At 56.5% G+C, this 26,989-nt stretch overlaps 1 protein-coding gene across 4 annotated transcripts; it reads left to right on the top strand.

Annotated features, from left to right (window-relative positions):
- Window positions 1–90: 90 nt before the first annotated feature.
- On the top strand, window positions 91–25,454 carry TMCC2 (transmembrane and coiled-coil domain family 2). 4 transcript variants are annotated; one of them, XM_069876100.1, is made up of 5 exons: window positions 91–278; window positions 9,962–10,468; window positions 22,097–23,031; window positions 23,282–23,417; window positions 23,947–25,454. In XM_069876100.1, the coding sequence occupies exons 1-5, from the start codon at window positions 117–119 to the stop codon at window positions 24,256–24,258; spliced, it is 2,052 nt and encodes a 683-aa protein (XP_069732201.1). In that variant the 5' UTR covers window positions 91–116; the 3' UTR covers window positions 24,259–25,454. The 4 variants fall into 4 exon arrangements, with proteins under 4 accessions (XP_069732201.1, XP_069732203.1, XP_069732202.1 ...); XM_069876102.1 differs by lacking the exons at window positions 91–278; window positions 9,962–10,468 and adding an exon at window positions 13,087–13,393 and having other exon boundaries at window positions 23,947–25,450; XM_069876101.1 differs by lacking the exons at window positions 91–278; window positions 9,962–10,468 and adding an exon at window positions 16,518–16,768.
- Window positions 25,455–26,989: the final 1,535 nt, after the last annotated feature.

Raw genomic sequence — 26,989 nt, 5'->3', positions numbered from 1 at the left:
CTGCTCCCGCGGGCTCCGCAGCGGCCGCCGGGGCTGCAGCCGCCGCCGCCGTCGTAACCGCATCGTCCCCCCCCGCCCCCAGCCATCCTCGTCCCGGGGGGACACGGCGAACCGGGATGAAGCGGTGCCGGTCGGACGAGCTGCGGCAGCCCGAGGACGAGCCCGGTGCCACCGGGGAGCCGGCCGGCCCCCCCCCCGCCGCCATGGAGGCCAAGCCCGGGGAGGCCCCCGAGGGGGGGTCGGTCCCCCCGCCTCGCAGCAAACCCCCCGACCTCAAGGTGGGAACCGGGGACGGGGCGGGGGGGGGGGGCACCGGAGGGAGGAGAGCGCCTTGGGGTTAACGGCGGGGCTACCGACAGGGCGATGCGGTGGGGACCAGCGTCCCCGCTGCCCGTCCCTGCTCTGCCACAGGTGTGACCTTGGGGGACGTGAGGGGGGATGGTCCGGGATGGGGATGATCATCCCAGGATGGGAATGGCCCCAGGATGAGGATCGTCCCAGGATGGGGATGGTCCCGGGATGAGGATGCTCCAGGGATGGGGTTGGTCCCGGGATGAGGATGCTCCAGGGATGGGGATGGTCCCTGGGTGAGGATGGTCCCTGGATTGGGATGGTCCCTGGATGAGGATGCTCCAGGGATGGGGATGGTCCCGGGATGAGGATGCTCCAGGGATGGGGATGGTCCCTAGATGAGGATGCTCCAGGGATGGGGATGGTCCCGGGATGAGGATCATCCCAGGACAGAGATACTCCTGGATAGGGATCATCCCAGGATTCAGATGCTCCCAGGATGGGGATGGTCCCGGGATGAGGATGCTCCAGGGATGGGGATGGTCCCGTGATGAGGATGCTCCAGGGATGAGGATGGTCCCTGGATGAGTATGCTCCAGGGGTGGGGATGGTCCCTGGATGAGGATCATCCCAGGACAGAGATACTCCTGGATAGGGATCATCCCGGGATTCAGATGCTCCCAGGATGGGGATCGTCCCAGGATGAGAGTTGTCTCGGGATGGGGTTACTCCTCCAATGAGGATGGTACCAGGATGGGGATGATCCTGCAGTGGAGATGGTCCTGGAATGATGAGGATGGTCACAGGGTGAAGATGCTCTTGCAATGAGGATGGCCCTGGGATGGGGATGCTCCTGGGATGAGGATGATCTCAGGATGAAGTTGCTCCTGCCATGAGGATGCTTCTGCAGTGGGGATGCTCTTTGGAAAGGAATGGTCCCAGGATGAGGATGGTCTCTGACTGGAGATGCTCCTGGGATGGAGATGCTCCTGGGGGATGAAGAGGTTCCAAGCTGCGATGCTCCCGCGATGGGGATGCTCCTGGGATGAAGTGGTCCCATGCTGGATTGCTCCCAGGATCAGGATGCTCGTGCCCTGGGGATGCTCCTAGGGGTGCGAATACTCCGCGTTGGGCCACCTCCCGGGGTCACAATGCCTCGTGGTTGCCTTGCACGGCGCTGGGCGCTGCCGAGGCGCTGGCCCTGCTGCAGCCTGGCCACCAAAAGCAGCAACGATAACAGCACCGTGGTGGGAGAAGTGGGAAAATCCTGGTGACACCCCCCACCCTCGCCAAGGGGGCTGTGAGCACCACGTTTGTCCCCCGGGGCAGGTGTTTTTGGAGGTGACAGAGCTGTCCCCTTGCAGCGAGGCTTTGCAGACCTCAATAAATCGTTGCTGGAGTCACCCCGCTGCTGCGCGTGGGGAAGATGCTCCGGGCCCCGAGCATGGGGAAGATGCTCCAAGCCCCATGCTGATAGGATTAGAGCTGCGGCAGCCGGGAAGCGCTGTGGATAAATGGCCCCGAGGCTGCTCCTCCTGAGCCTTCGGGCTGTGTCCGATTAATGAGGAAAACAAGTCACCCGGTGCTGCAGCGCTGCGGGAGAGAAGGGAGCTGGTCCCTCGGTGCCAGGGCATAGGCAGCGATGCAGGCAGGCAGGACGGGGTGATCCCACCTGGAATTCAGCAGAAATGTCTTGTGGGTTTGGAAGCGGAGCAGCTCCGAACCCCGAGCGCTCAACGGGATCCCTCTGGTGCGGACGCGGTGAGGATTTACTTTGCAGAGATGAATTTCTTGCTGGGAACTTGGATGTTTTCAGCTGCTTGTGGCAGCGCTGTCATGGGCGCTGTGGCGGTTTGGAGGTGCTGCTTCCACTCCTTGGTTTCAAAAAGACCTGGGCAACAGCGGAAAATGTCCTTTGTCATCCAGGGGCAGCCTGACATCCAGGAGGGAGACCTTGTTTTGGAGCACCCAAACCTGCCCCCTGGCCTAGGAGGTCTTTTCAACACGGTCAAGGTCATGCGGGAGCTGCCCAGGGAGGGGGTTGAGTCCTCTTCCCTGGAGGGGTTTAAGGGACGGGTGGACGAGGCGCTGAGGGACATGGGTTAGTGATTGATGGGAATGGTTGGACTCGATGATCCGGTGGGTCTCTTCCAACCTGGTGATTCTATGATTCTATGATTCTCTGATGTGCGAGCGGCAGTCTGTGCTCCTGAGGTCATTTTGGCTTTGCTGATGGGAGGTACAACCACTACTGCTGTCCTAAAACCTGCTGGAGGAGACAATCCCATGCCCGGGGACTGGCACATCCATAGGGATGTGGTGCTCAGGGCTTGGTGGGTCACGACACCCTTACCTTGAGGAGGCTTGACTTGGCCTGGCCAAGGTGTAACTCATCCTCATCGTGCCCCAGCTTCTCTCCGTCCCACCCAAGTGACATTTTCAGCTGCACAGTGAGAATGTGGGGTGAAAGGAGCCACAGCTTACGATGGGGATGGCCACTAAGCATTCCTCCACCTCTGAGCTGGAGCTCAGCCTGGTCTGCAGCCCGGTCCAGCTTACGGCAACATCAGTGGCCAAACTCCCATTGATTTTATCGATGCGAGTACAATACCCTAATGCGAGTTTGCTTTGCAACGCTCACCTTTAACGCATTTGTAGCTCAGCAATTAATTGCCCGCATGGAATGAATCCTCAAACTTGCTTTGTCAGGGAAGAACACATGAAAAATTGTGTCTCAGTGCTGCCCACAGCTTCCGCGGCAGAGCTGGGCGCTCTGCCTGGCCCCACCACAGACACCACCGAGTGCTTCTCCTCCTCTTACAATTAGTGGCATTGTTAATATCATCTTTCCTGCCCTAAACTCTCTCTGGAGCTACATTGCTTTTGCTGCGGTGAGGTGGGTTCAGACAAGCTGGTCCTTGGTCCCTCTGCTGTCCCCAGGCTGGAGTGGTGCCATGCACCAAGACCCACAGATCCATAGAACCGTAGAATGGGTTGGGTTGGAAGGGACCCTCAAAGCCCGTCCTATTCCAACCCACCTCCCACTGGATCAGGGGCTCCAAGCCCCATCCAACCTCGCCTGGAACCCCTCCAGGGATGGGGCAGCCGACACTGCTCTGGGCAACCCAGGCCAGGGCCTCCCCACCCTCACAGGAGATTATTTCTTTCTAAGATTTCATGTCCATCTCCCCTCTTGCAGCTGAAAACCATTCCCCCTTGTCCTACCCATGCATTCCCTGGTCCAGAGCCCCTCCCCAGCTTTCCTGGAGCCCCTTTCAGTCCTGGAAGCTGCTCTAAGGTCCCCCTGGAGCCTTCTCTTCTCCAGGCTGAACAACCCCAACTCTCTCAGCCTGTCCTCATGCGTGAGGTGCTCCAGCCTTTGAATCATCTCCGTGTCCCCCTCTGGACTTGCTCCCACAGATCCATGTTCTCCCTGTGCCGGGCTGGATGCAGGGCTCTAGGTGAGGTCTCATGAGAGCAGAGCAGAAGGTCAGGATCCCTTCCCTCACAGGATCACATTCCTCGTCTTCCCAGTGAGGAAGCATTGGATGTAAACTTTTATTTGCCACCAGCCAGAGATGGATTTGAGCTGGCAACCTGGAAACAACAGGCTGCCTTGTGTCATCTCCGTGCCCCAACCCCAGCAGATCTGTGGCAGCTCTCCATTCCCCAGCCCCAACTCCAGCTTCTTTGCCAAGAGCAAGGACTCCATTAGGGAAAAAATAGAGAAAAAAGCCCGTAAGTTCTGGCAAGGAGCAAAGCAGAGGCATGACACATAATTCTGCTCAAAAATATGTTGGGTGGCAGGGATTTCTGCGCTCTGCAGCAGAGTGACTGGATCCATACAAAACACTGCAGAAGGAGACATCCAGCCTCCCGTGGCTGCCGGCGCATCCGAGGTGTCCCACCACCGAGACATTCACCTCTTGGTCCCTCTCCCACTTATCCTGAGCATCGCTGAGCCGAGTGTTTTCCTGTGCTCTCTGTTTTCCCAAACTGGCCAGTCTGGCCAAGGGCTGAAAGTTGAAGCCTGATTTCCATCTCTAGTTTCAAAGCCTTGTTCTTTGTGGCTTCCACCTTTCTCTCCTTTGATCCTGAAAGCCAAGTTCAGCAGGAGTCCAGAGGCGCTGACCTGAGCCCTTCCCTCTTCCCAGGGCCTGATCCACACCCCACATCCACAGACACAAATCTTCCCCTGCCCTTCCTGGAGATGGGGAGCCTCTCTGGAGCTGGGAAACCTCTCCTGGAGCTGGGGAATGTCTGGAAAGGAGAGAGATGAAGGACAAGGGGAGGTCCCACCATGGGTCATGCAATCCCCAGCACAGAATGGGGTTGGCATGGGGGTGACTGGAGGGGACAGGTGAAGCATTAACCTCCCGTTTCCTCTTAGCAGGTCAAACCCACCCAGCTAGTTTAACTTTTTGAACAATCCCTCACTACAAGGGGATGGGTCTGGGGGTGAAGACCCCTGATGGGGCTCATTGCCCTCCCATCGCTGTGTGTGTGCGGGCTGCTCGCTGCAGGGAGGACGCGGAGGACTCCTGCTCGCCGTAAAGGTCGCCAGCCCCTGTTCTAAACCCTCAGGTACATTTATATTTAATCCCTTGTGCGAACAATTTTCCAGGCATATTTTGGTCTTGAAAGGACACTGCCAAGGTGAGCCGGCTCCCCTGCGGTTAGCGGGATGGAGCTGTTGTCAAGCAGCTCAAGCAGGAGCCGCGCGATCTCTGGAGCAGCCACATCCATCATCTCCCCGGGGCATCGCTCATCAAAAGCTCTTGGGCTGCTGGTGAGGACCCAGGCAGGTCTCATCACTGCGGAGCTGCACACCAGGACCTTTAGGAGAGGAGAACATCCTCCCAGGAAGGGTGGAGATAATGTGTTCGCCTGCGGTTTGTGCCAGGCACCGTGGAAGAGCGAGAGCTGAGGCTGGGACGCTGTGCGATGATGCTTCCCAGCAGCCACACGGTCACGTTGGGCTGAGGCCAAGCGTTCCGTGCCCAGCTGCCTCTATTCCCAGCTCCCTCAGAGACCCCAGCCTCGCTTCCCACGGAATTTCAGGGCTTAGCATCCCCCTAATTCAGAAGATGGAGAGGTGACAGCCAGGGGAGAAGCACTCGTGGGCTGCCACTCACGGGGTTATTCCCCTAGGAGCGCATCTGGCTCCTCTCAGCACCAGCAGCACTGATCTTGCTCTGCAAATGCCACTTCGTGCCACAAACGTGGGGGTCTCAGCCCCCCAGCTGCATCCACACCTGGGCAGGCGATGCCAGCCCCGTGGATTTTATTCCAGAGAGCTTTTAAGGAGCTGTGTGTCACTACAGCGCTTTGTAGTGCATTAAACAACATGACTAACGTTTGTCACATGTTTGTTCTCTCATCCCGTCCCCGGGAGGAGAAGCGTGTGCGGGGGAGTGCTTTATTTTCCATTTTAGAAAATCTATACAGTTTCCTTAGCGTTTGGGGCAGGGGGAGGAGCGTGGAAGTAGGACTGCGAGGGGCAGCTGGGCTGGCAGGGATGCTCCGACCCCCCAGCCTGGCTGCTGGCGAGGGGGTAGGAACCTCTTAGAATCATTAGGTTGGAAAATGCCTCTGAGATCATCAATTCCAACCGTACCTGCCCAATACAACCACTGCACTTGCTGGGGACCCACAGGAGGATCAGCTGGAGGAAGAAGCAGGAGGACTAGACTAGAAACCCCATGCAGGGGCGAGCAGGACTTCTTTGAGCTGCTCGGTGGCTCCTTCCAAGTGTGGATCCAGCCAGAGGACAGCTCGTGGCATTTGCAGAGCGAGATCTCAGCTCCCGGTGCCGAGAGGAGCTAGATCTGCTCCTGGGAGACACTTCTCCACGACAGCTTCTCCCATGGGAATGGCTCTCCCCATGCCTTAAAATGCAGAGTGGAATTGGATGGGATGGAATGGAATAGGATGGGATAGTCTCTTCTTCCAGTGTATCTATCCAGTGCCTCCAAAGGGCTGCAGAGTCTTGGCCAGAGCCTCTGGGCGGGCCGGGGTTATAAATAATTAGTAATAATAATAATAGTTGAGTGGGACATCGCAGCATGGGGCTGTGCTATAAGGTCATGGCAACAAGATCTCCTCCTCGTGTGTCTGAAAGCCGAGTAAAGAGGTTTGGATGTCAGGGCAGAGCTGGAAAACCATTTACTGAGGAACTGGGAGGTTTCAGGCTGTGTGGCTGTTTGGCAGTGGGAAGAACAGTGGCACAGCCCCTGCCTTCCTGCAAGATATGGTGGTTTGGGTTAAAATGGGAGCTTTTTGGCTCTTGTCCGGGCTTGGCTGGTCCCCACAAGGCTGGGACTCTGCCCTTGGTGCAGGCAGGATGGTGAAATGGGTCCAAGGGGGTTTGAGCAGCCCCCACGTGGCTTCTTGCATCTTAACGATGAGTTTCTATCAGTGGATAAACGTGTAAGAAGGAGGCAGAGAGCGTGGCCATGGTCATCCCAGACCTGTGCTCAGCCAAACCACATGCCTTGGGTTGGATCCTGCTGCAACTGCCAAGAACTGAGGGGGATCTGATGCTGGAATGACTCCTTTGAAGTCCACAGAACCAGGTCCCACTGCTGGGCAAGAGACCCTGGATGCATTAAGGAAAAAGACAAAAGAAAAAAAGATATTTTTATATTTATCTTGGTGTTTTACAGCTGTCTGTGCTGAGAAATTAATCACCGTATCCATTGCCTCGGTTATTGTTTGGCTGTTCCAAAATAGCCCGTGCAGATGCTCTGTTCTGAGCCGTGAGTAGTTTTGTGCCAAAAAAAAAAAAAGCCTCTGCTTTGGAAGTGCAATCACATCCCGGAGTCACCTAGGAAAACAGAGCTATTACATCAGCAAATTCTCTGCAATAACCCTTGCAGGATGACTTGTTGGTGACGACCACTCCCAAGAGCTCTTTAGCCTAGACGAGCCCTCGAGCTGGTGGGGATCCAACCCCAGGACTTCAAGGCTAGGATTCCTCTTTTTGCTTCCCTCTCCCTTTTTCCATGCGTATCCCTTACAGTTCCTCCGGGGAACCCTACCTGAAGAGCCCAGGGAAGGTTCTTGCAGGAAAGAGCCTGAGGAGAGTTTCTTTTCAAAGTTTGTTTTAGCCTGGAGAAGAGGAGGCTGAGGGGAGACCTCATCGCTCTCTGCAGCTCCTGGAAAGGAGGTTGTGGTGAGGGGGGTGCTGGGCTCTTCTCCCAAGTGACAAGTGATGGGATGAGAGGAAATAGCCTCACATTGTGCCAGGGAAGGTTTAGATTGGATATTAGGAACAATTTCTTTACCACAAGGGTGGTGAAGCCCCTGAAGAGGCTGCCCAGGGCAGTGGCGGAGTCTCCATCCCTGGAGAGGTTCAAAGACCATGTGGCCGTGGCACTTCAAGACATGGTTTATTCGGCACGGTGGGGCTGGGCTGATGGTTGGACTGAACGAGCTTAGAGGGCTTTTCCAACCATAATGATTCTATGATTCTATTCTATGAATTTCTATCAGATCAAACCGTTGGGCCAGGAACGCCCTGAGGGCGACTGGCTCCCACCTCCGCACCAGGGCTGGGAATACGTCCTCTCTTTTATTGCCAGCTTCGCTTTTATTCTGTTTTCTGTGCCCTCGAGGAAGGGAAATGGTCATTTCTTTCCACTCGGACCTTCTAAAGGGCTAACTGTGGGTATGCTTTCTCCTTTGATGGGAGAAAGCTGTGGGTTTATAGTTATTACCTATCTAATGCTGTCGCTGTTTCCATAGAGACTCTATAAATAGAATAAAATTTAAATCACAATTTCCTGAAGTAGCAATTCAGCACTGTAGATTTTTTATATATTTCCTAGGAAAAACCCGAAAGGATAGGAATTTCCATCATGATTGGATATGAAAGATTAAAGGGTTTGCCTGTGGCGTTTAGCGACACAGGGTCTAATTGCTGATTCCTTGTCAATATTTACAGGCGCGATGAGAATCAGGCCCTTGGGGATTTGGCCCTTGTGGGGTTTTTAGGGCCTTTTGGTGTGGATGGGAAATCCTCCAGCCCCTCTCCCAGCTCCTGGAGGCCGTGTCTCCAATGTTGTTGTTTTTCTAAAAGCCAGAGCTTTTGCCAAGTGTCTGCTGGGGCTATAAGTAGCTCCCGGCTCGGAGCCCGCTTCACGCTGGTTTTCAAGTATGAGTAAATGGCAGCACCGCAGTTTCGGGAACCAGGGTCCCTCGGGAGAGTCCCAGCTACTAAATCAGTGGTGAAATGCCCTCAGACGTCAACGGGGTCAGCGCTGGCGTCCTCAAAGGTGGGATGCTCAGCTGAGCTCCAAAATAGAGATGGAGAGCAACAGGGAGGACTTGTGCCTTGTTCTTTGCTGGGTTCCTGGCAGCTGAGGCTGATTTGGGAAGCGGCAGGAGCTTTAGACATCCCAAGGGCATTTACTTGCTGTCTGGGAGCCGCGATGGACCAGGGATTTGGGATTGGCTGAGCCCTTTGCAGATGCTTCAAGTTGGGGCCCACGCCGCTGACCACATTCTAGGGATTGCGGAGGGCACGTAGCCAAAATCTCCTTCGGATGCAAATCTGGGCACTCCAGTGACTGCAGGAAGACTGCGCGGGGCTGACCTGGCTGTAATCAAGAGCACGATCTGTTCCACCATCCATATTGCATGACTTCACTGCGACCGTGGCCTGCGTCCACCCTGATTCTCAGGAGCTGGCACGGGAAACGCGGCGCGCTCGGTGGGAACGTGAGTCTCAGCCCGCTGGGAGAGGATTAGGGGTCCCCAAGGGAGCAGTGTGCCCCCATCTCCTGCTGTTAACCAGTTGGTGCCCGGTGGGGACTGGATTTAGTGGCACTGGGCCATGAGCTGCAGTACTCGGCGCTGGTGAGGCCGCTCCTTGAATCCTGTGATCAGTTCTGGGCCCCTCACCACAAGAAGGATGTTGAGGCTCTGGAGCAAGTCCAGAGAAGAGCAACAAAGCTGGGGAGGGGGCTGAAGAACAAGAGGAGCGGCTGAGAGAGCTGGGGGTGTTTAGCCTGGAGAAGAGGAGGCTGAGGGGAGACCTCATTGCTCTCTCCAACTACCTGAAAGGAGGTTGTGGAGAGGAGGGAGCTGGGCTCTTCTCCCAAGTGACAGGGGACAGGACGAGAGGGAATGGCCTCAAGCTCCACCAGGGGAGGTTCAGGCTGGACATTAGCAAAAAATTTTTCATGGAAAGGGTCATTGGGCAGTGGCAGAGGCTGCCCAGGGAGGGGGTTGAGTCCCCTTCCCTGGAGAGATTTAAGGGACGGGTGGACGAGGTGCTGAGGGACATGGGTTAGTGGTTAATGGGAATGGTTGGACTTGACGATCCAGTGGGTCTTTTCCAACCTGGTGATTCTATGATTCTGTGATTCCATGGTTTGTCCCAGTAACCAAGGCCACCCTGGTCCGTGCTGTGCTCAGAGCCCAAAAACCCTCTGGGCAAAAGCTCTTCCCGATCCTTCCAGGACTGAAAGGGGCTCCAGGGAAGATGGGGAGGGGCTCTGGATCAGGGAGGGCAGGGATAGGACGAAGGAGAACAGTTTTCAGCTGCAAGAGGGGAGATTGAGATGAGATCTTGGGAAGAAATGTTTTGCTGTGAGGGTGGGGAGGTCCTGGCCAAAGTGGGGCAATACTGTCGGTAACGGGAGTTATTTTCTCTCTTCTCCTGCAGAAAATCCAGCAGCTCTCTGAAGGGTCCATGTTTGGCCATGGCTTGAAGCACCTTTTCCACAGCCGCCGCCGGTCTCGGGAGCGGGAGCACCAAAACTCGCAGGATTCGTTGCCGCCGCACTATGGCGCGTCCGACCACGACTCCCCGGATGAGAAGGAGCGTTCCCCAGAGATGCACCGTGTCTCCTACGCCATGTCCCTGCACGACCTCCCGGCGCGTCCCACCGCCTTCAACCGGGTGCTGCAGCAGATCCGCTCTCGCCCTTCCATCAAGCGCGGCACCAGCCTGCACAGCGGCAGCCGGCGAGCCAAGAGCGGCTCCCTGGAGCCCCAAAAAGGGAGCCCCCACCTCATCCGCAAGGCTCCCCAGGACAGCAGCCTCACCGCCATCCTGCACCAGCACCAAGGCCGCCCCAGGTCCTCCTCCACCACCGACACTGCCATCCTCCTGGCCGAGAGCGGGGCTGTCTACCTGCTCACCGAGGACACCGAGTGCCTGGCCGATAAGGTAGAGCTGTGCCCTGGAGGGTCTCTGGGGGGCAGAGGGGTGTGAGCCCGTGCTTAGGGCAGGACGGCTGAGGGGAGACCTCATTGCTCTCTCCAACTACCCGAAAGGAGGTTGTGGAGAGGAGGGAGCTGGGCTCTTCTCCCAAGGGACGGGGGACAGGACGAGAGGGAATGGCCTCAGGCTCCACCAGGGGAGGTTGAGGCTGAACATTAGGAAAAAGATTTTCACAGAAAGGGTCATTGGACAGTGGCAGAGGCTGCCCAGGGAGGGGATTGAGTCCCCTTCCCTGGAGGGGTTTAAGGGATGGGTGGACGAGGTGCTGAGGGACATGGGTTAGTGATTGATGGGAATGGTTGGACTCGATGATCCGTTGGATCTCTTCCAACCTGGTTATTCTGAGATTCTATGATTCTGTGACTGGTTGTGGAGCACCCCAAAACACTCTCAGGAAGAGACCATCCCTTGGGACAGTGCTGGTGGTGGTGGTGGTATTGGAGCGAGTTGGGTCCCGAGGCTGCTGGGGCTGATGCCACCACTCTGTGCAGAGCTAATGGAGAGGATGGTGTTTCCATCTAATGTTTAGCTGACCAGGGAGAGTACAAGAGGGAAAGGTTTTCAGGTGCAAGAGGGGAGATTAAGATGAGATCTTTGGGAGAAATGTTTTGCTGTGAGGGTGGGGAGGCCCTGGCCCAGGTTGCCCAGAGCAGTGGTGGCTGCCCCATCCCTGGAGGGGTTCAAGGCCAGGTTGGATGGGGCTTGGAGCCCCTGATCCAGTGGAAGGTGTCCCTGCCCGTGGCAGGGGGTGGGACTGGATGGCCTTTAAGACCCTTTCCAACCCAAACCATTCCATGATTCTCTGATTCTGTGACCCTTCCCTGGCAGTCCCTGCTCCTTCCTACAGACCGAGTGCCCAAGCAGGGCCAGGAGCCATTCAGGTTGTTAATTTAAGCATTTACAACAAAATTTGTTCTATCTGGCCCATGGCATCGGCCTTGTCAGGAGCCCAATCTGGGCTTGCAGCCGAAGCTTCGAGCCAAAGCCGTTCGCAGTGGGACAGAAACACCCAGAGGGAGGCGAGAGCAGAGCGGGTTCGTGTCCTCTCCCGGAGCAGCCCAAAGAGCATGAAAAGGGGATGAATAATTAACTGCATATGACACAAAGAGTAGTAAGAAGAGAGGCGATACTGGGGCCTTTGTGAGGCAGTGGAAAAATAACCTATTTAGAGAAACAAGAGCTATGTGATATTCTCATGCCGTATTATTTTTCCGTAGCCCTTAGGAAACCCAGCCCCTTGCCCTCAGCAAACCGGCTTCTCTTCCGCAGGGACGGGTGCTGCTGCCGTGCCCTGGGCTCGAGCACACCTGGCATGGACCTTTGCTTCACATCACCTCTGCCCTGTCCCTCTGGCGTCAAACGCCTTTGCTTTCTCCTTGTTTCACCCTTTCACTTTTCGGGAGCTGCCGCCCCAGAGATGCCCTGGCTTCCTATGAAAGAGCTGCTTTTCCCCTGGGAATTTCATGCTGAATTTTCCACCCCGTTGCGTAAAGACCTGAGCGCACGCTGGATGAATCCCTGGTGGGGATCGCTCAGCCTCAGCGAGCGCTTTTTGAACGGCTACCAGTTTGGTTCCTTTGGTTTCGCTAAATTAAGTTCCTGCAGTTGGGGACCAAAGCGGGGAAGAGGCTTCGCTTTCCAGGGTGATGCCCACCTGCAGCATGTGTGTTCGTGGATTCCTCTCCCGAGCCTTCCCCACCGTGCTTTGCTCACATTGTGGGTGCAAAGAGCAGCTCCTGGTGAGGGTGGGATGACTGCAGTGGGTGGGATGTCCTCTGCCTCCCACCGGCCACTGCACACAGCTTGGGACCAAGGTTTTTTGCAGGTTGACTCTTCTCCAAGAGCTGCAGCCGTGCCACACGCGCCCACGGGGTGTGTGCTCTCTGGTTTGCACTAACACACATCTCAGCTCGCCAGTGAGCTAGGGATGATCCGAGGGCTGGAGCACCTCCTGTATGAGGACAGGCTGAGAGACTTGGGGTTGTTCAGCCTAGAGAAGAGAGGGCTCTGGGGAGAGCTTAGAGCAGCTTCCAGGACTGAAAGGGGCTCCAGGAAAGCTGGGGAGGGGCTCTGGATCAGGGACTGCATGGGTAGGACAAGGGGGAATGGTTTTCAGCTGAAATAGAGGAGATGGAGATGAAATCTTAGGAAGAAATGTTTTGCTGTGAGGTCGGGGAGGCTCTGGCCCAGGTTTCCCAGAGCAGAGGTGGCTGCCCCATCCCTGGAGGGGTTCAAGGCCAGGTTGGATGGGGCTTGGAGCCCCTGATCCAGTGGGAGGTGTCCCTGCCCAGGGCAGGGGTGGAACTGGATGGCCTTTGAGGTCCCTTCCAACCCAAACTATTTCGTGATTTCAAGCAGCTGCTCTCCCACTCTGCCGTCTCGCTTGCTTTGCCAAAGCGAGGTGGTGTGTGTGGTGTGTCCGATGGAGCGTGTTGGTGTGTCCGAAGGAGCACGTGGCCGGTGTCGGTGTTTCACATGAAGACGTGGTGGTCCATGTGACGGCGGTCGTGGCAGCAGCCCGGTTGGGGCAGGGGGAGGCTGCGGGCAGGGCAGTGGTGGCAGCGTGCTGGAGAGCTTTCTCCTTATCTCCCTAATCTCCTCCTGGTGACCCGCCAACGCCTAGTGGGAGAGGCGGGTGCTTGGGTATTAGCGCTGCGGCCGCCGGCGGCTGCGGTTCTGGGGTCTCCCCGTTGACCCTGATCCCTTGGGACCATCCGAGCGGCGGTGCTGGCGGGGCAGAGCATCCCGGGGGGACCCCCATCCCCATTGGGGCGACCGGAGCTGGACCGGGGTGGACGCGGAGTTCTGTGCCTGGTGCTGCCGGGGAGCTGCGCGGATTCCTGCGGGGACTGCGGGATGGTCCACGTCCAGGTGAGCCCCCGTGGGGACCCTCTGAGCCCCTGCAGCCCCACGCTGGGGGGCTAGCAGGGGGGAAGCCTGGGAGAGCAGGTTGGATGCGGGACCAGTGGCCGTTAGAGGGCAGCGTTACTGCACTGGTGTGCGCTGCTGTCTGTCTGTCTGTCTGTATGTCTGTCCGTCTGGCTGGATGTGCACACGCCCAGACGTCTGCTCCCCGGCATCCCAGAGGGATGCGCTCACAAGTGTCACGAGTGCACAAGTCCTCAGCCCCACCGAGCATCCTCAGTGGAGCGTGAGGGATCGGAGCGGGCTCGCTGCCTGCTGCATCCCTTGGGAAGTGACAGCACCAGCTGCCACCACAGCCCCAAATCCCTCCTGCCACCACCTTGGCCCCTCGGCACAGATGCCTGTCCTGTGAGGCACAGGGGAGGAGCAGGGGGACTTCATGCTACAGCCTGAATTTGGGGTTGTGGGGCGGGACGGCTGCTGAATAGCCTTGAGCTGCACTCATTTCACGGAATCATTGAACCCTGGAATCATAGAATCGCTTGGTTGGAAAAGATCTTTGAGATCATCGAACCCAACCGTCCCTGTCCGCTACTGAATCAACTCCCTGAGCATCTCATCTGCCTGTATTTTAAACCCCGCCAGGGGTGGGGACTCCACCACCTCCCTGGGCAGCCTCTGCCAGGGCCTGAGAACCCTTTCAGTAAAGAATTTTTTCCTGATGTCTAATCTGAACCTGCCCTGGCGCAACTTGAAGCCATTTCTTCTCGGCTGGGAAGGACTTTAAAGCTCATCCATGTGCTGGGACACCTCCCACTGGATCAGGGGCTCCAAGCCCCATCCAACCTGGCCTTGAACCCCTCCAGGGATGGGGCAGCCACCACTGCTCTGGGCAACCTGCGCCAGAACCTCTCAACATTTCTTCTTCATCTAAATCTAATTTATAAATATATGGGCTCGTAGCCTTAGGGTGCCGTTTGCCTGCTCCCGTCTCCTCCCTCCGCTCCGCTAGATCTCAGCTGCTGTCCTGGGGCTCTTCCTTGCAGGGTAGACCTGTCCTCACCACCCCATCCCTGCTGTCCCGCTGCCTTGAGGGCTCCAGCCCTTCTGAACACAGAGCAGGAGTCATCCCACTAAATTTAGATGCTCGCCGGGTCAGTGGCTTTATCAGGGTGAGACGGATTAGAGTCTGTGGGGAGAAACCAGAAGTTCCTGAGCGTCTACCCCAGGACTTGTGGGCTCGGAGGGGTTTGGGCAAGCAGTGGCCAGGAGGCTCAGCTCTCACCCCTGCTCGGGGCAACCAGGCAAAGTTCTCTCCCTTGCCCAGGCATCCGCTTTCTGGCTGGTGTGTCCAGCTCAGCCCTGGCTCCCTCTGGCCCCGTTGGCATTCGTTCGCCTTTGGTTTCAGGGCGGGACGTGGTTTCTTGCCTCCTACGGCTCCGGTTACCCAGAACGCGTCACAGTGGACGATGAGGATGGGGATGGGGACTCTGCTCAACCCAGCCATGACCCTCCGGGGCCAGCTTGGCTCTCGTGTGGAGGGGAGATGTCCTGGGACTTGGTCTTGCTGGTAGGAAGCTGAGTTTGCTCCGTGGTGTCTCTTGAGTATCCTTTCTCCCGGCGGCGTGTGAGGGGGTGGTGGTGGAAGAAGCTAAAATAGGACAGCAGGGAGAGCAGAAGGGAATAGAGGGGATGGTGGTGTAAAGCTCCTTTGTGCAGCCCCACAGCCGGGAATCCCTTCTGGCATCCAGGTGAGGTCCCCAGTGGGTGAGGGGACCAAGGGTTTTGGGGGAGCTGCTGACTCCTGCTGCAAACCGAGCCCCCGCCGAGCATCACGAAGCTAGAGGTGCGAGAGTACTCGAGTCCAGGTCAGCTCCCACCTCTCTGCCTCCATCTCCTCACGTGTCACAGGGGAAAGGGAGCCTGTGAGTGGAGCGTGGTGGTGGGAACTCATTCCCTCATTCCCATGGGGATGGTGCCTTGAGGAGCACTTCGGGAAAAGCAGATAATAGCTGTAAAGACAAAGATACCCGAGATTGCTGCTTAATTAATTCAGAAGGAGAAGAATATCAGACTTTTTGTACTGATTCACCCCCCTAGCAGAAGACATCGTGTTCCTCAGCCTTCGTTGACATATGGCTGTTGTTCCCAGCCCACCAGCAGCTCCTGCTCCCCAACAGGCAGGTACTGCGAATCCCGCTTTGCTGCCTGCCCTTGGAGGATTTGGGTCCAGTGGGTGGCTCAGGTGTGGGGTGGATGCCCAGGTTGGACAGGGCAGGATTGGGGGAGCAATGATCATATCCATTCTACGGTGGGTCCTGCTCATCCCCTGGTTCTGCAGGCAGGCGGCTGGGTTGGAGCTGACAGCAGGTTTTGGCTCCTGAGCCAGGATGAGCAAAGCAGGGTCCTGCCTTCTGACTGACAGCGCCTTGTGGCTCTGCCACTCCCTGCTTTCCCCTTCAAACCTTTCCAAAAATCCTTCCTGACTGCACAAGAGCCCTGTTAGAGGTGTGGAAACCCAGGTGGGGCACGGGCTGGGGGCTGCTGCTGGTGGCTTTAATGCTGTGTCACCCAGCAAGAGAGTTAGCAGCACCATTGCTGGAGCTCCAGAGGTTACTCCCTCCAGTAAAAAAAACAGCAGGATTTTTTCCAGCGATTTCCCAAATGTAGGAAGGGCCCTGAACAGCTTCGCCCATGAGGCATGGTCATGGAATCATCTCCGCAGAGGTGTCCCTCCTGGTGACCTGGAAGCCCAGGGCACAAGGGACAGTCCCCAGCTGGGAGGGTGTAGGAAACGCTGGTGTGGACAGGCACAAAGGCTCAGGGGCTCCTCAAACCAAGGCAGAGAGCAGGGATGGATCCCCACCACCCTCACAGCTGCTTTCCACGCAGAGCCCTTTGCTGCACACTGTGCAGGAGCAGATTCCCCACCTGCTGCCACCGAGAGCCCCGTGGGATGGTGGCACCATCCCAGCACAGACTGGGGACCAGGGAATTGCAGCAGCTCATTTATTTGTTCTCCGTGTCGTTGGGAAGGGAGCCCAGCCAGGCAGCGCTTGGCGGTGCTGTTTGTTCTCCCAGCACAGTTGGAGGAGCAGGATCGGCCCCAGGGCTCCTTCCCTGCTCGCCAGCCTGTGCTGCTTGTTCTTGGCTGCCTCAGAGCCTCATGGTGCCTGCTCTGCAAACACTCATCCTACGATCCTCTGCCCCTTCGACTCCTTAACCACAACCATGACAGAGGCAGGGGGTCCGGCAGCCTCACGGAGCAGCGACCAGCAGCTTTGCTGGAATGACCAGAGCATCCTTATGCCAGAACCGCATCCTCCCACCTCCTGTCCCAGGAAAAGGATATTGCTCTTAAATTCTCTACTGGGTATCTTTGTAAGTACTCCACTCCGCTCTCCTCCGTGCGCCCAGGCACTGGCAAGGCAAGGACTCAGGGGAGATGTTGATGAGATCTTAGGAACAAGGTTGGATGGGGCTTTGAGCACCCTGATCCAGTGGGAGATGTCCCTGCCCACGGCACGGCTTTGGAACTGGATGGGTTTGAAGGTGCCTTCCAACCTAATCCGTTCTATGATTCTGTGTCTAGGAGTGAGAGGTGAGGAGCACCGTGGGGTAGCTCAGAGGAGCAGCGTTGCACTCAGAGGCTCTCCAACGTGGCAGGTTGCACTTCAAGGGCATGAACAGGCATAGGGACGGCCTGAGAGACGATGGGATGCTTGAAGCTGAGCAGTGCTTGGCTTGTCTCGGCTGTGGGAGCAGCACAGTCTTCCCCATTAAACATTAATCTGGGTCACGATCGGCTCATCGGTCCAGCCTGTACAATTCACTGCGTGGCTGAAAATACACCCTAAGCTGTTGTCTTGTTGCCTTTTTCTCTGAGAAAGAACTAAACCAGAGAGCTGCAAATGAACCTTTCTCATTTAGCCCATGGTCTGTGGCTGCACTTGTGCTCTGATCTGTGGCCGCAGTTGGTTTGAGGTTTCAGACAGCTCCAGCATCAGCAGAACGTGCTGAGGGCTTTGGTCTGGCACAGTGTAAGGCTGTGGGCTTGAATTCTTCCCTCAGTTGCTGTGATCTGGGCTGGATCCTGCAGCGCTGGCTGCATCGACCCTGCTCTGTGCAACCCTGTGGGCTTGGGATGGATCAAACTCACCAGCTCCGAGTCTGCTTTCTCACGCAGGACTTCGGCTTTGGCCTCTCAACAGCTCCACTGGTCCTGGTGTGAATGCAGCACCTTGGGGATGAGAGTCCACACTGCCACTGTCTTCTGCAGAACCCGAGCCCTCTGTCGCTCCTGCTTGCTTTTCAGACATCCCATGTAATATCTTTAGAATTGCACCTGGCACTTGTAGGTCTGTTGGCTGGATGTGTTTTCCATGCATGACAGAATGAAAGGAAGTAGCCTCAAGTTGCATTGGGGAGGGTTAGATTGGGTGTTAGGAACAATTTCTTTACTGAAAAGGTGGTGAAGCCCTGGCAGAGGCTGCCCAAGGCAGTGGTGGGGTCTCCATCCCTGGAGGGGCTCAAAATCCATGTGGCCATGGCACTTCAGGTCGTGATTTAGTCAGTGTGGTGGGGTTGGGCTGTTGGTTGGACTGGATGAGCTCAGAGGTCTTTTCTTACCTTAATGATTCTGTGATTCTCTGCCTCAGGAGCAGCTCAGCAGCACTCTGTTGGCTGGCTGGCCCCAGTGCAGAGCCATCACCTCAAAATAAGTGGCTGTTTCTGAGTTTTTAGCTCCCTCGGGATGCTCTGTGCCTTGCTTAGCGACTGCATTTTTCCCGTGCATCGTTCCCACCCGGGGTTTTGCTTTCTGCCTGCCTCCCTGCTGCCTCTCCAGGGCTTTCTGCCCTAGTATGTGACACAGCAGATGACAACGGCCCATCCCAACCCCCTGCATCAGGGCACAGGCAGCGCGCGGGGCTGGAGGCGTGTGAATATCCCGCCACAGGGACGAGGAGAGAGAGAGAGGGGGGGGGTTTGCATTATAGCCTGAAAGCTCCAGTCTCTGCAAGCTGTAAACAGCTCCAGCAGATTTCCTGAGTCGGCAATCCCGCTGCACCCATCGGCTCAGCCTCCACGCTGCGCTCAACCCCTTTGGGAAGCGCCCCGGGGATGCAAGGCCAGCCCTAACGGGGTCTGCAGGAAGGATCTTCGCCTCTCTCTCTCGCTCTCTCTCCCTGCTGCTCCCCAGAAACTTTGCTGCCGTCAGCCTCCGCTTTGCCAGGCGCCTTGCCATGGTGCCGCTGCCGGGCTCCGTGCCGCGCTGGGGACGCGGCCGAGCTGCCCACGCCAAGTAGCCCTGGGGGACACGAGCCCTGTCTGCGATGGAGGTAGGTCCTGGCAGCTTTGGGGGATAGAATAAGACGCTGGGGAGGATGCTGATGGGGAGGATGCTGATGGGCAGGGAGACCCGCAGGGGCTTTTGGTACCTCTGTGATGCTCGGTGAATGAAACCCGTCCATGCTGGCGCTGCAAAGACAGGGTGGGCAGCTCCGCTGTGAGCTGAAACCCTGAGGATGATTCCTTCTGTTATGTAAGAAAAATGATTCTCAGGGTGGTAGATGTGCAGGGCAGCTGCTGCTGGTCCGTTGTGTCCATCCAGGAGCAGGCGGGATGCGCACAGAGACACGGGGCTGCCGGCTTCGGTCTCTGCTGCAGACTTGGAAGGAGGGTGGGGAGTGTGAGTCAAGGCTCCTGCTTCTATTTTCGGGGGGGGTAACGCAGTCTGGTGGGAATAGCGGCTCCGCTTTGGGAGGCACAGGGCTGCGAACACACATGGGGACGGGGACAGGGCTGGGGACACCCAGAGCATCCCCTGTAAAGCAATCACATGCTCTGTAACGTAGTCCCCCCTAACCGCAATCAACTCTCAGAAGGGATGCTGTCCCAAATTAATGAAGTGCTTTGAGGAAGAGGGGCCGTGGAAGCACCTGCATTTAATGACTGCCCCCAAATCAACCTCCCCGTGTCCTCTTCCCACCTGCATCTCTCTGGCATCCGCTGCTTGTCCGTGGCCACCAAGGGCTGGGGGCACAGCGACACCCACACTGCGGAGCTGTTGTCTCCATGCAGCAGTTCCTTGGGTCGCCCCTGCCTGCCAGCATCTCTCAACAGCTCCGTGGTACTTATATTTTCCATGCTTGAAGGTGCATGTGGTCCTTCTCGCAGCTATTTCATCCCCATGGTGTGTTTCAGCAGGGAAACTCTGGTCCCACTCTGTAGTGAAAGTCGTGGCTCGGGGTTGATGCCTCGAGATCCGCGGTGTCAGCTCATCCTAGTAGGCGACAGGGTATGGAAAAACAGAATAATTCAGGGTGTGAGTAAGCGCCTTGAGAGGTTTGTTCTGAACTTAGCAATAATTGTGCAGTTTCTTAAGAATGGGTTTTAATCCCTCCCAGTCTCGAGTGTGCCGGGACACCCACAGCCGCGTGCTGGTGGCTCGGCCACAAGCAAGTTGCTGCACCCTGAGCTCCTCACCTGCCAGCTGGGCTTTCATCCATCAAACCTGCAGCAGCAAATAACCCAGCATTGCATAATTGTGCCCGGCTGTGGCCCTCTAAGTACTGTTTGCTCAGCTTATTAGCTTGAGCCTTTTGCATATCTCAGCTCTCCTGGGTTGAACTCTGCGAAGAATATTTTTCCTTCCTCCGCCCTGCATTCCTCCTGCATCCCACATCAGCCCTGCTCTCCCCTCCAAGTCCACCTGGAAAACAGGCGCTGGAAGCAGTGCTTTCATTTCGATGTGCCTACCAGAAGGTTTTCTGCATGTAGGGAAAGTGTGGCTTTTACTAATCCCCTGATTAAATCCCCTGCACAGTCATTTAGGCTTGCTGGGATTTAGCAGGCGGTGTCTGTTAACGCTGCAGAGAGCGGTATTGTCTTTTTTGGGTTGTTGTTTTCAAAGCAATAACCTGATGTGGCTTTCTTATGATGGGTCTGAGCAAGAGCAGGGCTTTCCATGGGGTTTGGGAAAAGGATTTCACCCCAGCCACATCCATGTGGATGGGCAGCAGCAGATCCACACCCTTCACCACCTGCAATCCCTTCTCCCTGTGCTTCCAAATATCCTCCCATGAATAAATCCAAAAGAGTGTCTTTGCAGGGGGCAAAGGTTTGGGTGATTCCCAAACTTTTTGCTCTTTGGAGACAAAATTTGAGCGACTTCTTCCCTTCACCAACCCAGCTGGGCTTTCCTGTTTGGGCACATGGAGCTCTACGTTCAGCTCTGGAGTCTCCAGCACAGGAAGGACACGGATCTGCTGCGTTGATGGAGAGAGAAGGAAAACCTTGGTGAGGGAGCTGGGATGCTCCCACCAAGCTTGTATCTGTCTGCTTTTGCCTCCCAAGGAGGCTGAGACCCTTGCATGAAGCATCGACACCCCCAGGCTCCCAGCAGGACACCGACACTGAGGAAGGAGGAGACGCAAGTAAATAACAGGAGGGCAGCAGTTTTTTCTGCTTTTCCAAGCCCCACATGGGACCTGCAGCAGAAGGGAATGTTTCTCAGCAGCATCTTGAGAACATTCCTCCCTCCCGCGCAAGGCATTTCCTGGTGATAACACACTCCTAAGTAACGATCTCGCAGCATTATCCCTATTAAAGGGTCATCCGGGGAAAGTGGGATGGAAATTAGAAATTATTCAGGTCTGCCAACAGTATTTAACTTTCAAGCAGCTCTTAATTAGAAGCCAGAAGCCATTTATACAACCGCTGAGATTTGCATAAGAATTGGTGTATAAAACCCAGCAACTGGAAAGATGTTTTATTTTCAAGTGGCAAATAATGTGCCCGGGGTGGGGAGCGCAAGGCAGGACCCTGGGTCACAGTCCATGCTCTGCCAGGGGTTTGAAGTGCAGCCTCGGGCAAGTGATTTCCTCTCCCAAAGCTCCATTTTTCCCATCTATAACTTGCAAACCAGCACGTGCCCGGATTTTCTAGGTGGCAGCTTGTGTTTGTAAGAGGAATCTGGCATCGCTAGGTAAGAAACCTCGGAAAACAAAGTAAAGGAGCCCCTGCACCCGCAGCCTGGTGCTCTCTGGGGATTGGGAGCTGCTCCTGAGTCACCCACAAACTGGGGTTACAGCAGAGTTTCTCTGCAGCTGAAAAACTCAAGAGACCTGGTTTAGTCGTGGACAGGTATGGTTGGACTCGATGACCTCAAAGTCTTTACCTACCACATGATTCCGTGATTCTGTAACTCCTGTGTGCATCTAAACTAAAAGCCCAAGTCTGAAAATGAGGCTAAAACACCTCCGTGTTGCTCAAACCCTGCTCTCACCGCTGGTTTGGTGGGAGATTTGATGATGGGTTCCAGTTTCAGCCTCTCGCTCCTTTTTCCTGGCTGGCGCTGGGGTTCCAGCCGCCCAGGAACGTGGGTGCCCGTCTGCACAGAGCGAGGGTGGAAACTCGGAGTCGAGCAGATGCTCCTGACTGAAAACCATTGGCCAAAACCACCCCCAAAACCCTAATTAATTTGTTACTGCACCCTCGAACTGGCTTATTCTGGGATGCGAGTGGTTTGGCTGGGAAATACTTAACCAGCTGGAAAAAAACCCCAACTTCTTGCTATTGCTCTGGTTAACCATTCTCCTGCCCAGCTCTTGCCTCCCTCTCCCTCCTCTGCCCCCCTTCTCTGTTCTTCTCCTGCCTGGGCATTCGTTCCTTCCATTGAGTGTCGCCCTCCTCTCTCTTTGCTCGCAGCTGGACAAGGGAGATGTGACCGCGCTCAGCCTGCCCTCCGGCACGGGGCACGGTGACGCCGATGGCACCGTTTGCCTGGACGTCCCCGATGGAACCCCTGACCCTCACCGGACAAAAGCTGCCATCGAACACCTGCACCAGAAGATCCTCAAGATCACCGAGCAGATCAAGATCGAGCAGGAGGCTCGGGATGACAACGTGGCCGAGTACCTGAAGCTGGCCAACAACGCGGACAAGCAGCAAGCCTCCCGCATCAAGCAGGTTTTCGAGAAGAAGAACCAGAAGTCGGCGCAGACCATCGCTCAGCTGCACAAGAAGCTGGAGCACTACCACAAGAAGCTGAAGGAGATCGAGCAGAACGGCCCTTCCCGACAGCCCAAGGATGTCTTCCGGGACATGCACCAGGGTCTCAAGGACGTGGGAGCCAACGTTCGCTCCAGCATCAGCGGCTTCGGAGGGGGTGTGGTGGAGGGGGTCAAGGGAGGGCTCTCGGGTCTGTCCCAGGCCACCCACACCGCCGTGGTCTCCAAGCCCCGGGAGTTTGCCAGCCTGATCCGGAACAAGTTTGGTAGCGCAGACAACATCGCTCACTTGAAGGACACGCTGGACGACGGGCACCCAGAGGAGGCTTCGCGGGCTCTCAGCGGCAGCGCCACCCTGGTCTCCAGCCCCAAGTACGGCAGCGACGACGAGTGCTCCAGTGCCACCTCGGGCTCTGCTGGTGGCAGCAACTCAGGGGCAGGACCCGGTGGCTTGGGGAGCCCCAAGTCCAACACGCTGGACAGCCACCACAATAACTTTGACACCATCCTGGAGGAGCTCCGGGAGATCAAGGACAGCCAGTCGCACCTGGAGGACTCCATGGAGGACCTCAAGGCCCAGCTGCAGCGGGATTACACCTACATGACGCAGTGCTTGCAAGAGGAGCGGTACAGGTAGGGATGGGCAGGTGGCAGTAGGTGTCACCCAGGGTGGCTCTTTGGGGCCCACGAGGCTTGTGCAGCTAAGCCCTGCGTGCCAGCTCCTGCACTGCTCCCGTGCAGGATCGTGCAATGCTCGTCCTTCATCAGCTGCAGCCACGAGCAGGATGGGTTGGAGGGGCTGGATGGTTTCCCTAGTGTCAGGAGAAGGGGGTTTTGTGGGAGGACGTGTCCGCCGCTGTGCTCCTTCACCCCCCATGCGCAGGTACGAGCGCCTGGAGGAGCAGCTAAACGACCTCACCGAGCTGCACCAGAACGAAATGACCAACCTGAAGCAGGAGCTGGCCAGCATGGAGGAGAAGGTGGCTTACCAGTCCTACGAGAGGGCACGGGACATCCAGGTAGGGCTGTGTGAGGGCTCACCATCCATCCATGGAGTGAGGGAAAGAGCTGGGAAAGAGGGTGGGCAAGGGGACCCCTTTCTCTAGCACCCTGCAGGTGAGGTCCTCGCTGTAATGTTGTCACAGCAAGAAGTAAGTACCCAAGCCCCATCCCCAGTCCCCCTGTGCTGAAGTCTCTAGGTGCTCAAGGCAGGACAAGCCTCTGGATGGATGGCTACAGGGCTGGGCTGTTACAAGCCACACGTGGGCTAGCACATAGTCCTCATTGTCCCAGTTTGGGTCATCTCTCCTGCTGCAGGAGGGACTCCCAGCACTGAGACCTTCCTGGCAGAGCTGAGTGGGACAGGGATGCATTGCACATCGCGTGATCTGCAGGGGAAACCCTCTTCTCGGCTGGGGTGGGCACCTTCACGAGGTTGGGCATCCATTGGAGCCGTGCGAGCAAAACTTGCCACGTCTCAGAGCACGAAAGCCCTGAGAGGGCATCCCTTGGAGCCAGTGGCTGACCCTGACGTGCTGTCCCTCGCAGGAGGCGGTGGAGTCGTGCCTGACACGGGTGACCAAGCTGGAACTGCAGCAGCAGCAGCAGCAGGTGGTGCAGCTGGAAGGGGTGGAGAACGCCAACGCCCGGGCGCTGCTGGGCAAGTTCATCAACGTCATCCTAGCCCTGATGGCCGTTCTGCTCGTCTTCGTCTCCACCATTGCCAACTTCATCACCCCGCTCATGAAGACCCGCATGCGCATCCTGAGCACCGCCTTGCTCGTCCTCTTCCTCTTCTTCCTCTGGAAGCACTGGGACTCCATCACCTACTTTCTGGAGCACGTCTTGCTCCCCAGCTGATCTGCAGCCTGGCTGCTGCAGCCCTGGGGGCTTTGCATTTCCCACAGAGGAGAGGACCAGTGGTCCAAAGCCTTTGGGTAGTTTCTTCACATGCTTTCCCAGCCATCCATCGTCGCCACAGCCGGCAGCGATTGCTCAGAGCGTGGTGTTTCAGAGCCGGGATCCGTCAGTGATCTGGGATGTTTAGGGAGGGTGGGAAACAAGGAAGAGTTTTTGGAAGAAACTGGTAACTTATGGGGTGCTGGATTTTTCTAGGGTTTTGGGGTTGTTTTTTGAAATGTAAGTTGTTCTGAAAGTTGGTGGGAAGGAGGTCTTCTGCAGAGCTCTTCTGTTGGTGGGAAGGATTGAGCTGGAGCAAACACAGCTCCAAGAGAACTTTCTGCAGAGAGAGGAGGGGGCTTAGTTGGGGCTGGGTTTTCCCTTTCATCCTTGAAGATCAAGATGGCAAAAACCTCGGTCACCGTATTGAGCAAAAGCAAAGCACGTGGTGAAGGATGCAGCCAGGTCCAAGACAAATTCAGCAGGACATGAGCCTCCCACCAGCCTCTCCCAACCCCACCACAGCCTGGCCAGGATGGAGCAGGTCTCTGACGTTGTCCCTGTGTCCCCACGGGGACCTGGGCAGACACGGGGGACCAGATGCTGGAGACTTTGTGGGCACGAGTGAGATCCCCTCCACTGGTTCCCCTCCATTTATTTATTTCCCTCTCCTTCTGCTTTAGTTGATCTGATTTCTTCAGGGACACTTGGACTTTTCCAGCATCTCACCTCGGAGTTTTCCGGCCTCTGCACCGTGTCGTGTGTGTGTGCGTGTGTGTGTGTGCGCGCGCGTGTGGTTTTTAATTTAAGACTCTTGTTTCCATTTGTGAATCAAAGCTGGTAGAGCTGGGGGGAGGCGAGCAGCTGCCCCCCCGGCCCTACGCCAGAGCACAGCATGCTGTCTCGGATGTTTCTTAAATTATTTCGTACATATATATTTATGTAATATATCTATACACATACATATATATATAAATATATATATATAAAAGTATATGCACAGCCAGATCCTCCTCTGGTAGAAACTGGGTGCTACTCCACTGCCGTTGGAGGCCCTGTATCAGTTTTCCTCAGCTGAAAATTTGGCCCTTAATGTTTTTGAGTCCTCTCCCACCTCCTCCACTCACCTGGGATGAAGCCAAACCTGCTTGTTGTCTCCCTGCATCTCCTCAGTGTTTAAGCATCCCCTCTCGCACCAGCACATCTCCCAGTGCTTCCCAGCAGAGGGATGCAAGGATGAGGGTTGGGGGGCACCGAGCTGGATACCCCAACTTATACCCTGGGGCTTCCACTGAGAACGGGAGCCCTGACCTCAGGGTGCTGAGTCTGATACATCAGCAAGGAGAGAAGTGGTGGAGGAGACTGAGGATGGAGAAAACTGAGGGTGGAGAAGACCGTGGGTGGAGGAGACTGAGGATGGAGAAAACTGAGGGTGGAGAAGACCGTGGGTGGAGAAAACTGAGGATGGAGAAGACTGAGGGTGGAGAAAACCGAGGATGGAGAAGACCGAGGGTGGAGAAAACTGAGGATGGAGTCATATCTCTCTGGTCATATCTCCGTGAGTTTCATTTGAGCGACGTGGGCTCGCCTAGAGCCACGTCGATTATTAGGCACAGGGAAGCCAATGAAGGGTCACTGGGGTAGCAGCTCTTTGCAGGGGAGCTTGGATTACCTGTTGGTAGCCACAATAGCGAGGTGTCCTCCTCTACAAAGGCTGAGGATGTGTTAGATCACTGAGAAGTGGAAGCAGACAGAGGAGAGTGTTTATATTGAGAGGATGATAGCGGGGAGGTGTCCCTGCCCATGGCATGGAACTGGATGGGCTTTAGGGTCCCTTCCAAACCAAACCATTCCATGATTTTATGATTCTATGACATCCTTAGGTTCTGCAGAGCTACCTGCCCTGCCACATCCCAACGAGGTAGGGGCTGCACCAGCACCGGGGCAGCTTCTACACCGTGAAATACCTAGGAGAGCAAAACAGCAAGGAGTTATATTTCAGCTCCTTAAACCTCACTCCCAGGGCTGCAGCTGCCCCACAGATACAGGCAGGAGGGGAGGGAACAGAGAAAAGCCTTTTTCCTGCCATCCTCAGCTTCCCACCGGGAAGGGACCAGGCTGGGGATGAGGATGAAGATGAGGATGAGGATGAGGATGAGGAGTGCAGCCCCACGGCCGCAGGGGGGCCCCCGCCTCCTCCAAAAAGGAACCGACCAGAGCATCCTCCCTAAATGCGGAGTAAGGGCAAGGTGAGGTCCCGCATCCCAATTAGCGCTTTAACCCCTTCCTGCCTGCAGCGCAGCACAGCCCCATCTCCCCTCCCTGGGGGCCAGGAGCAGCGAGGAGGGGCTGGAAGGGGTGGGAGCACAGGGTGGGAGCTCTGCCACCTCTTTGAGGCTGGGGAGCAGGCTGTGACACCTTCATTCACACCATGATGCTCGTGTCCTGGCACCAGCCAGCGCCCACGGCTTCCTTGGCAGCGGATGGGGCAGCGAGCAGAGCTCCTCCAGCCTGCTGGGTCACTGCCATCCCAGCAGGAATTTCAGGAGCTTGGATACCCCCTTGCCCAGCTGCCTGGGCTGGTCCCCACTTCCACTCCATCCTGGCCCCAGAGCAGCAAATCCATGGGCTGCGTTGTGTCAACCAGCCAGGAGCGATGGTTTAGTGATTGATGGGAATAGTTGGACTCGAT

This window comes from Phaenicophaeus curvirostris, chromosome 24, assembly GCF_032191515.1.
Source record: "Phaenicophaeus curvirostris isolate KB17595 chromosome 24, BPBGC_Pcur_1.0, whole genome shotgun sequence".
Classification (NCBI taxonomy): Eukaryota; Metazoa; Chordata; class Aves; order Cuculiformes; family Cuculidae; genus Phaenicophaeus; species Phaenicophaeus curvirostris.
Note: the sequence above shows the minus strand (reverse complement) of the source record. Positions and strands in the feature narration are given on the sequence as shown.